We start from the raw sequence: 16972 nt of genomic DNA on the forward strand, positions 1-16972 counted from the left end.
ACAGCAATACACGTCCGAACCAGATGGAGGAAAAACACAATCTAACAATGGAGTCGATGCCCCTGCGCACAATCACTGAGAGGAGGAGTCACCATACCTTGTGACTAGAAAGACTTCTTCGAAGAAAAACAACTTGCAAACATCTGGACCCAACACTAGATGGGAGGAGTATGCAAAGCATGTGATCTACAGCTCACATGCCTCGAACATCTTATTTCCTTACAGAGGGATTTTGTGAATTCTTGCTAAGGCACTAAGGCAGTAAGGTCTATCTTTCAAGGATTCTCACAAAAGAACACACATTGTAAACAATCTAGGAATTTACCGAAACAATGGACCTATAATGCATTTTTGTTTCCCGAAATGAAATATTCAACAAAGTAGTGTGGCAAACAGGCTAAGCCCGTTTTGACACAAAACTAGAAATTATGGAATTTGCAGTATTATTTACAACATAATTTAATAGTCATAGTAATGACTCCAGTATTGTTGTTAAGTCCCTTGAGAAAATAGCATACCACAATAATCAACAAATCTGGAATGGCTCACATCAATATTTCTCACATAAATTGTTACACACTTGGAGGCATATGTAGGTAGGCGTTTGCGATTTGCAAATGCCGAAATTCACAGAATTTCGGCGTTTGCGAATCGCAAACACCCCTTTGGTATGTAGGTGGCACTTAGCAAAATAAGGAATCGCGTAAATTGCGATTCTTTTTATTTGCTTATAGCATTTAAGGAATCGCAATTTTGCGATTCCTTAAGTGCTATGTAGGGGTGTCTTAAAAATTGCGATTTTGGCATAAGGAATCGCAAAATACCACCTACTTCAAGTAGATGGTATTTTGTGATTTCCTTTAAAAATGCATTTTTTAAAAAAAAATCAAAGTGCCATGTGGCGCACAGACATGCCCTAAGGGCATTTTTGTGCGCCACATGTACTTACAGGCACATTCCAGGGGTGCAACAGGTGTCCTTTGGACACCCTGGCACCCTTGGAAATGCGATTCTCAAATTTGAGAATGTATCCCCATTCATTCCTATGGGCCTTTTGGCCCATAGGAATGAATAGGACACTCATTCCTTAATTGCGATTCGCAATTTGCTAATCGCAAATAAGGAATGATAGAGATTCGCAAAAAAATTGCGAATTATTACCTACATTCCATTTTGCTAATCTCAAATAGCGATTCCTTAAAAATCGCTATTTGAGAATCGCAAAATGGAAATTAGCTACATATGCCCCCTAGACACTATAAAGAATATAAGGAAACACCAGGATTCACTAATGAGATAAGGACTCTGAATAAGCAACTAGGAGTCTCGTTGAAAATTCCATTGCTAGTCTTTGTCAGGAAGGTTCTAAACAACGTTCTAAGATGACCCCAGAACATAAATAGGATCATTATCTTCCTCAAGTTCTGTTAAGCTAATATTTTGACTTTTTCTCATTTCACATGTTTAAAGCTATGGAGAACAATGAAACTAAATGAAAGCTTCAAAAATCTTAATCGGTTTTCAAGAATGTTCCTGTTCTGTAAATGACTGAGCTCTCAGAGACAAAAATAACTTGAATGCAATAGAAATATTTCAGTCTCAAATGCCATAACGGTATCTATGTAATATGGTAACTCTTTATTCAGGCAATAGGCACATATGAAAACGATTTTCTTTTCACATTGTTTCAAGTCATTCCATTTTATGGGTCCAAATCGGCTTACGCTTGTGAAAGAAAGCTTCAATGCCTTCTTTTCCATCTCTAAGTGACAAATTATCCACCATGGCCTCTGATGCTATTTCATATGCAGAAACAACACCTTGTGTCATTTGTCTGTAGAAAACGGCTTTCCCTAGAGCAACAACAGATCGGCTGGTTGAACATATTTTCTTTGCAATTTTCATGGTCTCTTCTTCCAGCATGTCTTCTGGCACCACTTTGCTCAAAAGTCCATGGAGTAAGGCATCCTTAGCTGATATGGGCTCGCCAGTAAATAACATTTCTAAGGCAACCTGTAAAAAAGGAAAACAATACTATTTACTCACTTTGGTAAGTCTTAAGCTCGTAGAATAGGGTCCACTCGCCTCTTTCTTCTTGCAGAAGGTGGAACCGGGCTACATTTGCATAGCATAGGTAATCTTTTACAATCAAGTATTGGTAATGGCAAAGGATATGGCTTATAACCAAAGGTACTTCTTCAGCGACTGGCGACTTTAGACACTCAATAAGTCATCCAACGTAGTCTTTGCAACTTAACCTTATACTCATTCATTAATTTAACACACACACACAAGCTCAACAAGCATATGCAAGATACATTTAAAAAATAAAAGCAGAAAAAACAATAAATGCCGCCAAGCACATAGCGCGCATGAGACTGCAATGGAAACTAAGGATAAAATAAAAAAACAACTGTGGAAGGCCATCCTGAAAGGGTATTATGCATAGTTTATCATTATTTTAAATTCTAACATGGCTACCATGTTTAGAAACAACATGTCTGCCGTTTAGGAATTGTAAAACGAAGACACACTATGTACAATACCATTCAAGGATGGCCACTCCATAAACATTGCCCTGGGCAGCCATCATGGAATGATAGTGTGCATAATGTGTCATTGTTGTACTGACCTAAGATGACTATATGTTGCTCCTAAACATGGTGGCAATCTGGGGACAGCAAAACAATGATAGACTATGGACAATACCATTTCAAGATGGACACCTGTTTTAAAAGGCACTGTCAATAAGGGTGAGGCACACTGCTGATGAAAAGTATGAAAGGAGAGTAGCCCAACAGCAATGTCTGGAGAGCAGCCAGATGTTCTATTAAACATAAAATAATAAGGAAAGAAATTATATGGAGAAATAAATTAAAAGGGACCTATACAAGGAGAAAAATGAAATCTAAAAGACTGGCCCACCAGTCTTGGCGAAGTAGTGCACTCTTTTTCAGGTGGATGCGCATAACCGGTCAGGCAAATATGATCATTCACAGGGCAACAGACCAAGGGCTGACCCATTTTCTAATGTTAAATCCTGTCACTGGCAGAAGCAGAACATAAATGGCTTTTGAACAGATCGATGTCTGAAGCTGGCCGACTCAAAACCCCACTACATATGTATGCATTCTTTATGAAATCATAAATGTGTATACAATTCGCAAGAGAAGGAGTGAAACATACTTGACTTTTCTTTTTTTCTGACAAGGGCATATTTCCTTTTTGAGCCAAGAGGCTCCTATACAATTGGAGCTAACACAACATGGCGCCCGAAGTGAAACTAGGCCTCTGAGGGACAGGGATACCAAACACAAGTGACACATAAGCCTTACAGGGGAAGTATGAAGGTATTTAAAAAAATATTTTGTATAGTTGCATATGTTAAATATCATGTTACAATTGTACAATGACTGCTTTATACATTCCATTTTCAATGAGCCATTCCATAGCAGAACTGTGACAATTACATCATATAGTACTAACACAGTGGGTGTTACCTATACTGTTACAGCACATCATTAGTGTCTTATTTTCCATTACGAGGCAAAGAAAATTCCTATATAATTATATTGACATAGGTCTCCCTGTCACGTTTTCCAAAGCAGAACTTCTGTTTTGTTTTAATATAATCCAAACTGTATTCAACAGTTTAAACAAATAGCTTTAGGATATGGTAATTGGTGTTTGGTTTTGTGTGGGCTGTGGGGGCAGTGACATTGTGAATTTTAAGCTGCCCTACAGACAGGATAGCTGCTTCATACTTTGCAGAGAGGAGGTCTTAGTGTGTGTGGGGGTGAGGTTCCCTAAGCTATTCAGGGGGGATTACATCCTTTCAACAGCATGTGCAGACTCCATGTCAGCTCAGTTACACTGCTGGCAATAATAATATGTATGGTACATTTTATGGATCACTTTCCAATGTTGTGGCACCTTTCTCTGATGGAAAGGACAATAACACTTTATCTCATTGGTAAGCTATGGGGGTTTCTCCTAAGTCCTTTTGCTTTTTCTTGGCACGGAGTAATACTTTCAACCTCATGTGGAAAATGAATACGGTTGGGTGAACATTATCTGCGCCATCTTCCCTTTGCCCCGATGCCACACTCTTTGTCGCACACACCCACCACTTTAGCTGCTTTGATCAGAACCACCCTCTGCACACCCCTGACCCCCAGCACGGCTCTTCACCCTCACAAGCACCCCCACGCACTGATCACTCCCGCTCTCACATGCCTTGCGCGTAAGCGGCAGCCATTTTGAGCACCATGGCCTCCCTGCCCTCGCTGATAGCCAGCGCGTCTCTCTCTCTCCTAACCTCGCAGGCATCCCCCGCACGCTGACAACCCCCTCCCGCTCTCACATGCCTTGAGTCATAAACCCCTCTTCAGCGCAGCTCTGCCTCGGAATCCCATCCTGTTTCCAGCGCGACACCTCCCTTCATCCCTTTCATGGTCCCAAGCCCTTTGATACAAACCCCCTTTTCCTGTGTGCCCGTTTGTCTCCCTTGTTCCCAGGCCGCCACCTGGCCCTGCGGATACTGTTTATCACACCCCCGCACAGTAGGAAGCTTCCCCCTATCAAAAGACCCTCGAGTCAATCGAACACCCTTCACCCCATGAGATCCGATCAACTCCACACATTCCGTGAATCGGCGGAATGTCCAGCTGCGCGATAAACATCACCTGTTGTGACCGGGGTGGGGATTTCAACTGTAAACGTGTGGGAACGGGCTTGAAGCGGGGATTCCTAGGATGCCTTTCCGTACATCAAAGTACTGACAAGTATATGTTTCATGTAATAAAGCAATAAACCTGTGTATAAGAGGCCAGGCCTCAGAGATGCGGTTAGAGCACCTCGTGACGATACTTGCTGTCCGAATTGATGTGTTCTCCTCCGGAGAGAATAAACCCTCGTTTCCTGCCTTTCAGTCTCCAGCGCCTGCTTCTTCATTGATTAATATTTCGTGGGTAATAGAGGCGACACCGCCGGGCAACACAAAAGGGTCTTTGGTCACTGGTTGTCTAGCCACCCTTTTACACTCAGTGCTTTTTTGGTACCACTACCTCCAATGTCAATTGCGAGGGCATTAGATAATTTCAAAAGACATGTCTAATGTCGGCAAAGGAGGGCTAAATCAATGAATCTAGAGCTTACCTTTTTCTGCATAGGATGCTGAAATATGGTATAATAACAATGGGGTAACCCTGTGTCCCTCAGAACCTGGGTAACTATACAAAAAAGCTACAATGGTTCAGTCGGGTATGAACAATTGCTTATACGCTCCAGAATAAATCATAAAAATAATTTAGTTGCAACATTTGCACATGAGAGTGGGCTGAAACACAAGAGGCCAACAATGTATGCAGAGTCCTAAGAATTGACTCTTTCTCTGAATCCAATTTATCCTATTTTGTAATGCGGCTGTCTACAATTCAATAAAAACAAGGTGACGATACGTTAAGTGACAAAGGTGCTCAGTGTTATATACACATTGGTGAAAACAAGACATATATTCTATGTACAAGATATACAAAAAGAGTGATACTTCGAACAGCCAGTATATTGATCAATCAAGTGTCTCTGCTAGAGTGCGAGATTGTTTTGCTGTTTAGACCCAGAGACCCCGGTGAGACTGGACCTCTATGGATCGTCGACGTTTTGACCCTGACCTGGGCGTGACTAACAAATCGTCATGGTGGGTCTTCTTCTAGACAGGGCAATAGCCAGACAGCCGATATAATTGTAAAGGGGTCAATCAATGGACCGAAAGGTTGTGAGACGGGACTGTAGTCAACGTCAGGCGCCTACATTTCTTAAAGTGTAGGAAGATGGCTGGTGGCACCAAAAGGTTGCCTTTAGGATCTGCAACTGATTCAGAATAGTTTGTTGCAGTGATGGTGGCAGAGAGACAGAAGCGCTCCGAGCTAACAGGGACTGTGAAAATGCGTCTCAACCGGGCGATGGGATGCTACCAGTAATTACGATTCATCACTGCATCAAACTATTCTAAATCAGTTGCATATTCTAAAGGCAACCCATGTCACTTTGGCACCTTTGTCACTTAACTTATCATCACATTGATTTTATCGAATTGTAGTCCGCTGCATGAAAAAATGTGATTCAGAGAAAGAGTAAGGGCCAGATGTAGGTCGGTCGGTAACGGCCGAAAATCGGTATTTTCGGCCGTTACCGACCGTTATACATGATTTGAAATGTAGGGGCACAATTTTACAGAATCGGTAACTTTACCGATTCGGTAAAGTTACTGATTCTGTAAAATACCGAATCGGTATTTTTACCGATTCGGTAAATCTCAGATGTAGGTGGGACTCTTCTGAGTCCCAAAGGCCCTACAAAATCGGTATTTTACCACACAATCCTATTGTGTGGTAAAATACCGATTTCAGGTGTGCATGCACATGTGTGCATGCACACCTAGCCATGTGACAGACAGACATGCCCTTAGGGCATGTCTGTGTGCCACATGGCGCACATGCCTATTTGTGGGGTGCCAGAGGGTGTCAAAGTGACACCCCCTGCACCCTTGCAAAATTCGGTATTTACCGATTCTGTAAACACAGAATCGGTATTTCCCATTGATTCCTATGGGCTTTGAAGCCCATAGGAATCAATGGGAAATACCGATTCTGTATTTACAGAATCGGTAAATACCGAATGTTACAGAATCGGTATTTCCACATCTGGAAATACCTACATGTCAACCACATTGATTTACCGATTTTCAATTACCGAATCGGTAAAATTCGGTAATTAAAGATCGGTTAATCAATATTACCTACATCGGGCCCTTAATTCCTACGACTCTGCATAAATTGTTTGTCTCTTGTGTGCCAGCCCACTCTCATGTGCAAATGTTGCATCTAAATTATTTTTATTATTTATTCTGAAGCGTATAAGCGATTGTTCATAAACAACGGAACCATTGTAGCTTTTTTGTAGGATGCTGAAATAGACCCCATAAGACCCATTTTGTTGTTTGTAATATAGACCATTCTGTGGTAGATTCTAGTTGTTCTGTGATCTTTCCCCGGTACTGCATATCATCTAGGCAGTCCTGGCCATGTGGAAAAACGTTACTTGTGTGCCTCTGGGTTTTTATGGTGATGTGTCCTATTCGGCGAAGTCTCCTGGGACTGGGAGTGAGAAACGTTTAATGTAAAATATTTAATTATGCGTCTTTAAAGTTGATGTCTCTCAAGAGCTCATGTGTGAGTGAGTGCTAAGATCTACCACCAGTTTTTAGTTCTTTACCTAAATCAGTTTCCCATTTTGTTCTTGTTTCAGTTGTCTGGAGTTTTGTGATACTAAGTATTGCTTTATAAAACAACATAGGTTTTTTCTCCACAGTTCTTTGTGTACATCAACTGCCGAATTTCATGTATTAGTTCTTTGTCTAACGCATCCCACTTATCTCAAAAGGTGTTTTTAGTATACCATATTTTATGAATATTGCCAGAATTGTCCGTTTGGGATTCCATTATTTTCAAATTTGGTCTTGCAGCATTCTAAAAGTACCAGAGTAATATCAGTATTCCACCATTCTTCTTGGAACGCAGCAGCAGCACAGTCGTGGTAAACCCTCTCGGCTAGGAAATTCCACCAGGTGCAAAGGCCGGAAAATAAAGCTGGTCCGCAGGTTTTTTGGTAGGAGTTTCTCTCCAGCTCTTCAGAGCAGTGCTTAGTAATTGAATGCTTATATTATCAGGGGATTGCTTGCCCATTAGAAGATAGGTTTGTTTCCATTGTGAGATTTGTTTATGTGTGAACCCCGTTTCTACAGCCTGCTGAACCTCTATCCATCTAGTGATCCATTGTAATTGTACCAAATCTGTGAGAAAGCTTAAAGTTACAGATCCAAATTTCCTAATAGTCAATACAGCTTTTCACACTTTGAAGGTTGATAATATGAATGCTACTCAGTTGTGTGGCAATAACCCACGTTATTTCGAGTACAACTTAACTGCAAGACTGTGGTAAAAAAAAAAAACTATGGTGAAACCAATAAAGCCCTTATTCCATGTTGGTGCAAATCATGATTAGGATGCAAACTCCAGTTTGCACCAAACTGGAACAACAACTCGGATGTTACCTGCACAATCCATGATGCTTAACCTCAAAATGTCACTAGCTAAAGCCAAGTGTAAACCATGGTGCCACACTGAGCAAATCTGAGTTTGTGCACCTCAGAACAAAGGAAAACAGGCGCATTCAGCATGTTATCTACTAATCTGAAGTATGAAATTTACAATACTGAAGAAATTGTGCACTAGGTAACAGCGCTTAATTTGTAGAAAACGTAGTGCCGGGGCTCTCGACAGGAGGACACTAGAGCTTGCACCATCCGTTGCCCCTGGCAGCACTGCCAATAACAGCACCAACACAATACTAATCATAACACTCTTAAAGGGATACAATTCATACTATTACAGGCCCCCAAAGCTATTAGAATGGCTTTGGAGGCAAATATAATAATTGGAAATTGAAATAATAAACAGAAGTTGTTGTGGTCGTACCTAAATTGGCAGACACCACTACCATGCGGCAGACAGTCATAAGTCCAGTGCTGGCAATTAAGTGCAGGTGCTGAGCACCAGAAAACACCGGCCCAAATTAAGCACTGCTAGTTAAATAAAAAAAATTGTGGTATGGGTGCGCAATTAATCCCGGGGATTGCGCCAAATCTGGAATAAGGCCTTAATTATATATCCTCCAGAAATCATTTGCAAGTGCTTGTTAGCAGATGTCATTGTTGTTTTAAACTGTACTTTTGCAAACATTGCATAAATCAAAACAATGTATTTGCAGGTGATGTGAAGAAAAAGCTTTTGCCACAAGTTTCAAGTGCTGAAGGTATATTACCAAAACATTTAGGACCAGATGTATGTAGTAACCGTTTTGCGATTCCCGAATTGCGAATCTTTGCAATTAGGAAATCGCAACACTGCATGTATGAAAATGGGTAGAACACTTTCTGCGATTCCTAGGGGATTGCAAATGACCTACCTCATAAACATTAATGAGTTAGATCACAATTTGCGACCCCCTAGGAATCGCTAAAGGCACTGGGATGGTGACCTGCTTCGGTCAGCAGACCACCATGTCCGTGATTACTTTTAACTAAAGCAATCATCTTTTTTTTTAATGCAGCCCGTTTTCCTTAAAGAAACACTGTTTGCATTTAAAAAAGAAAAATGACGGGGGCGTGGCCAAGCAGCATGGCCGACAGGACGTGAGCTTCACCAGCTCCGTCCGAGGACCCTTTGTATCCTGCCAAATAGATCCTTGCTGGACCCTCCATAGGGGTGCTGACGGTCCGGATCCTTTCTCGTCCCGTCTGGGACCACCACGTCGCCAGGAGAGCCTCTGATGTCCCGTTGAAGCCGCCGGAGAACACCGCGGCGCTCGGTGAGCTCCGCCTGTCTGTACGCGAGACCGCGGACTGGGCCTGCGCGAGGGAGTAGCGGTGCGTGCGGCCCGCTTGCTGAGGAAGTCTCCCGGCTGGGGAGGCGCTCGAGTGCACGGCGGACCTCCTGATGGTCGGTGACCTGTGGTGGACGTCCTGAGAGGCCAGTGGAGAGCTGAGCTGGGGTCCGGTGACTCCCGCTGACCTGTGCAGGGGGTTGAGGTGCTGGCCCCTCCCCCCACCGACCCGATCCTACACCGGAGCTCCCGGCTGCGGAGTGCGGCTCGGGGTGGGTGTTTCCTCTGGTGCCTGGGGCTCTACGCGACTTCTTGGGGACTGAGGCGGTGTAATCGCCGAGTGCTGGACGCTGGCCCGCCGGACCTACTTACATCAAGGCCCGCCTCTGCGTTGGGAGCCGGGCGGCCTGTCCCCTGTGGTTTCCCTGTAGCTGTGGGGATTGCGGCCTCCGTCCCTGCTGCGGGGTGCTGCGGAGACCATTCCGCGTGGAACTTGCACCGGCGCTGTAACTAGTGGCGTCCTGCAGTGTCGACTCCTGGGGGACGCGGGCGATTTGGGCCCCCCCCATAAACTACATGCTATTTTCCCCGACTGCCGGAGCGGCCCCCCCCTGTGTCAAGTCCCCTGCGCCCTCCTGCTCCACGTCAATCACACGTCATGCAGCTGCGCGCGCATTCAGATCTCAGATTTCTGCTGACATTGTAAGACTCTGCTATGTACCCACCCACTTGTGACACTTTCATGTGATGTTTCTAGCACACACCTCTGTGTTCACGCCTTATTCACGCCTTCTGCTTACGTATTGCTAACACGTGTGTGCTCTTATCTTGTTTCTCACAGCTGTTACGCCTACTGTATTGGTTTCCATTATATGATTTGAGTATAAAAGTTATGTATTGTCAATAAAATATTGCTCTATCCCTTCCTGAACCCCAGTGGTGTCAGGAACCCGATATCCGGTTCAAGAACCATTCCTTTTTAAGGAATAAAACCCCTAAGAACTCTAACACCACGGACTCTGCGTCTTTCTTTCCGATTGAGTTATTCTATTTTTAGTACTTACCTGCATAGAAATTAGGACGGTAATTAAATATTTACCACATTATTCTGGCGCCCGAACAGGGACCCCTCCCCCACCCCACGCGCCGGTTGGTGCGTTGCAGCCTTTGCCCCCTGCCACAAGTCAAGACTGAATATGCTACTTACCAGTATGCATCTGTTCTTGGCATGTAGGGCTGCTAACATTCATATCTTAGCATTAGATCGCCGCCTAGTGTTGGGTCCGGATGATCGCACATTGTTGTCCTGGAAGAGTCTTCGAAGTATCCTGAGATAGGTGGCTCCTCCCCTGGACTACAGTGCGCATGGGCATCGGCTCCATCCCCAGATTGTTTTTTTCCGCCAGTACCATAAGCATGGCTTAGATGCCATACTGTACCTAGATTTATGGGCCGATTATACCAAGCACCTAGAGGAGAGACACAGGTGGCCCGTTACAGGAACATGGGATGCCGAGTGCATCTTGAGAGTAGAGGAAGCGCTATGGAAAAAGAAAGCCAGACAATCCCAGAAAGATGCCATAGAATTGTGGCGTAAAGAATCACATAAACGTGCCGAAAAAGCACTCCGAAAAGAAGATAAACATAGAGAAGAGTCGGATGAAGTCCGAGAAAACGAATTAGTTAATGAAGGGATCCGAGTAAAAGCAGAACAAGTAGACCGCATGCGAAACACTCTTGCAAATGGCATGTACTTTGTGGCCGAGGGTTTGCCTAAAGCCACTTCAGAAATACCGAAAGATCTGCCGCCACCATTGGTTCCAACTAAAGTAAGTCACAGGACCACCAAAGACATATTCCTTGCTTCCTATCTAGACGATGTAGCTCCCGCTTACACTAATCCACGTGCCCACGCACCGCCTGCTGACGGTGACGGAGGTGGCAATCCGCTCCAAGACAATGTCCCGCCATTACCGCAACAAAGTTCACCCGTTCGACAGCCTGCTCCACCTGCTCCTCCACCTCCACCACTTCCCACACCTAAGATTAATATACTAAATCCGTTTGCGCCTGATCCTAGTAAGAGACAAGTTCAGGTACAGATACCGACTCCACAGACACACAATGCTCAAGCCTCCGTTTCAGGAGGCGCGACAGGAGGTCTCCAGACCCCGCCATCAACACACAGATTAAACCTTAGGGACATGTTGAAGCAACGTACACCCCAAACACCACGTTTCGACATGCTTAAAGACCCCCTTCCATTTTGCAGATATGATCCAGTACCCGGTAAAGACGATAGAATGTTGTTAGCATCACTACGCTTACGGAAAGTTGCAGATTACCTAGTGTTATTTCCAGGAATGACTGAACACCTAGATAGAATATATCATTTTGTCCAGACTGGGGAAAATCCTGAAAGTATTAAAGAGGCCCTGGCTCACCAGAAAGTTGACACTCAAGGTTGTATATTACGTTTCTTCATAAATTGCTTAATAAGAGAACGAGACAGGCCTGGAGTAGACCAGGAAGAGATGGAAGCACTAAACAGGTGGGGTCAAAATATAGCCGACGGAAACCATGATAAACTAAATTGTATAGCAAGCATGTACAAGAAAATCAGAAAAGCAGTAATAGAAATACACGAAAAAGAACAAGAAAAAGAAAGCGGCAGGACTGACTCCTCCGAGGAGGACGGACCTGAAGAACCTGACACTGCTAAAGAAATGATAGCGTATGTGGGTAAGGGAAATTACCTTAAGAAAGGCATTCGCCCAGAAAGCAAGAGAGCTTTTCTCTCTGGCATATCAAAACCGAGTTCTCCTGAATATCTGTTTCAGGGTACCAATAAAATTCTTCAAGAACGAATGGGGTACCATGTACTCAATTCTATGGATGAACAAGAACTAGCCCGGTCAGCAGTACTATGGGCTGACAACCCTAGCACATACAATGATGATACAGTAGCACAGACATTTCTGAACCTTTCCCCAGACGAGCAGAAATTAGCTGGTGTGTACATGATTCAGCATCTCATCACGTTATACAGACAACAACATTCTGATCCAGGTCCCTTACCTGATACATTAGAAGCACTACTTATGAATAGATGGAGAGGCCTAAATACCAAGTTAATTCAAATAATTCTAGAACAACGGCACAGATATAACGCTTTCTTAGGCCCAAAATATGTTTCAGCTCCGCCCCCAGAAAGAAAAATGTTTCATTTTGACAGGCAGAATCCTTTACGAGAAGTACACCCAGTTATGAATGCCAATCATACCTTGGAACGTGTGTTTGTGTACACACCCTTAACAACATTGGAATTGTTAGAAATGAAGAAACTAGTACCCTGTCATGATAAAGATCCTGCAGGTTTTCACCGAGAACTTAAGGACATGTTACTGATGGGAGATTACACGTATACGGATATTATGAAATTGTTAAAAGTACTGCTGCCCACCGGCATTTACGAGAAACTCAAGGAAAAGGAATGGGAGGTGGGAGATAAAAAGATTATTTGGACTGAAATAGAAGACGAGGAAAAAGGTCGTACTCCAGGGCTAGGCCTTGGGGACAAAGCTAAAGCATTACCAGGTTTAATAGTACAGGTTTTGCCAAGATTATTGACAACTAAAAAGGAAGACTGGTACGCAATCTCAGCCTGTAAACAGAAACACGATGAAGATACTAGTGACTTCTATTCAAGATTCGAGAAATGTTTCATTATTAATAGTGGCCTGAAACCAGGTAGCGAGTCATACCCACATCTTTTTGTAACAAAATTAGTCGAGAACTCCCTGACACAAGTTAAGAACCGTGTATATAAAGTTGAAAGTACATGGCAAGCAAATACGCCATCCCAGATGTTACAAATGTTACAATATCACCAGAACAGAATTAGAGAAGAACAGGATCACGAACAGAGACGTATGAAAGACACGAAAATGAAAATGTTAGTGGCCCAGTCGGTTCCAGCCGACGGTCAGAGAAAGGGAGCGACCCAGACAGGTAATTCAGCAGCTCCCGTTAAAGGGACATGCAACTATTGCAAACAGCCAGGTCACCACGTACATGAATGTCCAGTCCTGAAACACAATATAGCAACAGGTAAAACTAAAGAAAGACCGCGTCCGCCTAGACAAGACCAGGTCCAACAACAGACTTCACAGAATATACAGCCTACGTATGCTCCACCACATACAGTACAGACCACAGCGGTATCACAGCCACAGCCTATTGCCGCGACACAGCAAGTTTCACAGCAGATGTGCCAGTATGCCCAATCTGATTACCCCGATTATCAGCGATACACATGAAACAGCCTAGAGAGGGAGGTTGGCTTGCCTCTTATTGAGATTCCTGTAGATCAAGAGGGTCCTTATGTACACAGTCAAGTATTGGAAAAAAACAGAAAGTTTTTAATTGACACAGGGGCAAGCCGCACAACGATCAGTCATGATGAAGTCCCAGGGGCACCCCTCTCAGGCTCACAGAATGTTTCCCTTGGTTTTTCAGGACAGCCTATTGTAAATGAAGTATCGAAGCCCGTCCCCCTAGCAGTAGGTCCATTATCACGCGTTACAGACTTGTTACTCACGAAATCATGTCCAGAAAACTTGCTAGGTATCAAAACATTGAAGGCTCTAGGAGCAGTGATATGTTGTTCTCCGGAAGGAGTTAGACTTTTTCTGCGTGACTTTAAGGGTCACTATGTATTACGAGAGTTTGATGTCAGATTGAAAAATGTACCGAAACACCTGTGGGCACAAGGCCCAACCGATGTAGGTTGCATGCACATCACACCATACCGTGTTACACTCAAACCAGGAGTTGTTTTACCACGAATCAGACAATACAAGTTACCACCCGATGCTGTAGTGGCTTTACTGGAAATCGTTGAAGAGCTGATTGCCCAAGGAGTGGTCGTAGAAACCGACTCCAATGTCTGTAATTCCCCTATCATTCCGATTCTTAAACGTACTGATCCCAATGCACCGCCTGTATATCGGCTGGTGATTGATTTACGAGAACTGAATAAATGCATTGTTCCACAGTATCCTGTGGTTCCCGACATCTCATCCTTATTGACTGCTATTGATTCAGAAGCGACGTTCTTCACTGTAATTGACCTCAAGAACGCCTTCTTCAGTGTACCCATTGATCCAGAGAGCCAATATCTCTTCGGATTCAGTTTAAATGGCCGAAGTTTCAAATTTTCACGCGCACCTCAAGGATTCACAGAAAGCCCCAGCATCTATAGCCAAGCACTGAAAAGACAACTTGACTGTATCCAAATGCCAGTTAACACGGCCTTACTACAGTACGTCGATGATCTGCTGATCACCGCACGAAGTGAACCCGAATGTGAACAAGCATCACTGACAGTTTTACATTTTCTGGCCGACAAGGGACACAAGGTGTCTCCTTCGAAGCTACAATTCTGTGTTCAGCAAGTTGTGTACCTGGGTCACTTGCTGTCCAAAGTGGGGAGACAGCTCACTCCTGATCGCATCCAGTTAATTGTAAACATGCCACAACCCCAGACACAAAAGGAAGTGCGGGCCTTTATAGGCCTCACCTCGTACTGCAGACAATGGATTCCTCAGTATGCATTTCTAGCTAAACCACTCATTCAGTTGACAACACAGGAGGCAGCGACTTCGACTGCCCTCCCTTGGACTCAGGAACATACACAGGCTTTTGAGGAATTAAAGAAAGCTTTATGTCAAGCACCAGTTTTAGCGACACCATGTTACAGCAAACCTTTTACACTTTTTGTTACAGAACGTGATGGTACAGCGTTGTCTGTCCTCACACAAGATCAAGCAGGTTCACATAAGCCTTGTGCTTATTTTTCAAGTACATTGGATTCAGTGGCCCAAGCCCTGCCTGCGTGTTTAAAATCAGTCGCAGCGACAGCCCTAGCAATCAGACAGAGCAACTCAATAGTATTAGGACATCCATTGACAGTACAAGTTCCACATTCTGTAGAGGTCCTTCTAAACCGAACACAGACTCAACACCTGACTATAGCACGACTGACAGGTTATGAATTAACGCTATTCCAGCCACACATAGAAATCAGACGCTGTAACATTCTAAATCCTGCAACACAACATTGTTACCTTCGATTATGACAGATTCAGCCCCGCATGATTGTATAGAGATCATTAATGCAGTAACAAAGCCCCGACGAGACTTAACAGATGTCCCACTGACAAATCCAGACCTGACACTTTACGTGGATGGTTCATGTATGAGAACAAATACAGGAGAATTAGTAGCCGCGTATGCAGTGACCACTGAAACTGAAGTCAAAGAAACACATCGTATAGATACACTGTCCGCTCAAGCAGCAGAACTTATTGCTCTGACCCGAGCCTGTATACTAGCCAAGAACAGAAATGTTAACATATACACCGATTCACGTTATGCTTTCGGAGTCGTACACGACTTCGGAGTGTTATGGCAAGAACGAGGTTTCTTGACCTCTCACGGTGCCAAGATTCAACACGGTCCCCTCATTCAAGCACTGTTAGAAGCAATACATCTGCCTTCAGGCATATCTATCATGAAGTGTAAAGCACATACTAAAGTTACAGACTCTATTTCCCAGGGTAACGACCTGGCAGACCAAACAGCAAAACATACAGCATTGACTCACACCCAGACAACTGATGTAACAAAGATCATAGTGCCGACACATTGTATGACAGTTAGGGATCCCACACTAGATGTAATCGATATTCAGACACATGCTACTCCAGATGCAATCAAGAAATGGACTGAACTAGGAGGGATCCAGACAGATCAGGGATGGATGACGAAGGGAAAATCTACATGGTTTCTCCCCGATTCTATGGTTCAAGTCATAATAAATACAGCACATAGTCCAGCACACCTAGGAGAAAAAGCTATGTTAGACAGTTTACAGAATCTCTGGTACAACAAACATTTACGAGCAGCAGCAAAACAGAAAGTGCGTACTTGCATGATCTGTTGTCAGTTCAATCCAGGTAAAAGCGTCCCTGTAGAGCAAGGTGGATTTCATCCTCCCGATCACCCTTTTGAAGTCCTCCAGATGGATTATATCCAGATGGAACGTTGTCGAGGATTCAAGTACGTCCTCGTAGTTGTTTGTGCACTTTCCCGTTGGACCGAAGCATATCCAGTCCCAGATTACACTGCCCCGACCACTGCCAAGCAGCTGGTTCGAGAATTCTTCCCACGGTACGGCTTGCCTCGTATCGTGTACTCAGATAACGGACAGCCATTCTCATCCGAGCTCATGAAGCAGGTTTCACTTCTGCTAGGATACCAGTGGAAATTCCATTGCGTCCGACATCCCGAGGCAGCTGGCCTTGTAGAAAGGCACAATCAGACACTGAAAACACGTCTTGCAAAAATATGCAGAGAGAAAGGGGTCGACTGGATAGTCGCCCTGCCAGTTGCACTATTCTACATGAGAATGGTCCCACATTCGAGATCAGGACTATCCCCGTATGAGGTGGTCTTTGGCCGACCA

At 44.0% G+C, this 16972-nt stretch overlaps 1 protein-coding gene across 1 annotated transcript in view; it reads right to left on the reverse strand.

The window, feature by feature from the left end:
* Positions 1-1619: 1619 nt before the first annotated feature.
* Positions 1620-16972, reverse strand: part of ECHDC3 (enoyl-CoA hydratase domain containing 3) — a 281205-nt gene continuing 265852 nt past the window's right edge. Inside the window, exon 5 of the mRNA XM_086920008.1 lies at positions 1620-2013. Coding sequence (XP_086776134.1) covers positions 1693-2013 — 321 coding nt within the window. The 3' untranslated portion in view covers positions 1620-1692. The remainder of the gene's footprint in view (positions 2014-16972) is intronic.

This window comes from Lissotriton vulgaris, chromosome 1_1 (assembly GCF_964263255.1).
Source record: "Lissotriton vulgaris chromosome 1_1, aLisVul1.2, whole genome shotgun sequence".
Lineage (NCBI taxonomy): Eukaryota > Metazoa > Chordata > Amphibia > Caudata > Salamandridae > Lissotriton > Lissotriton vulgaris.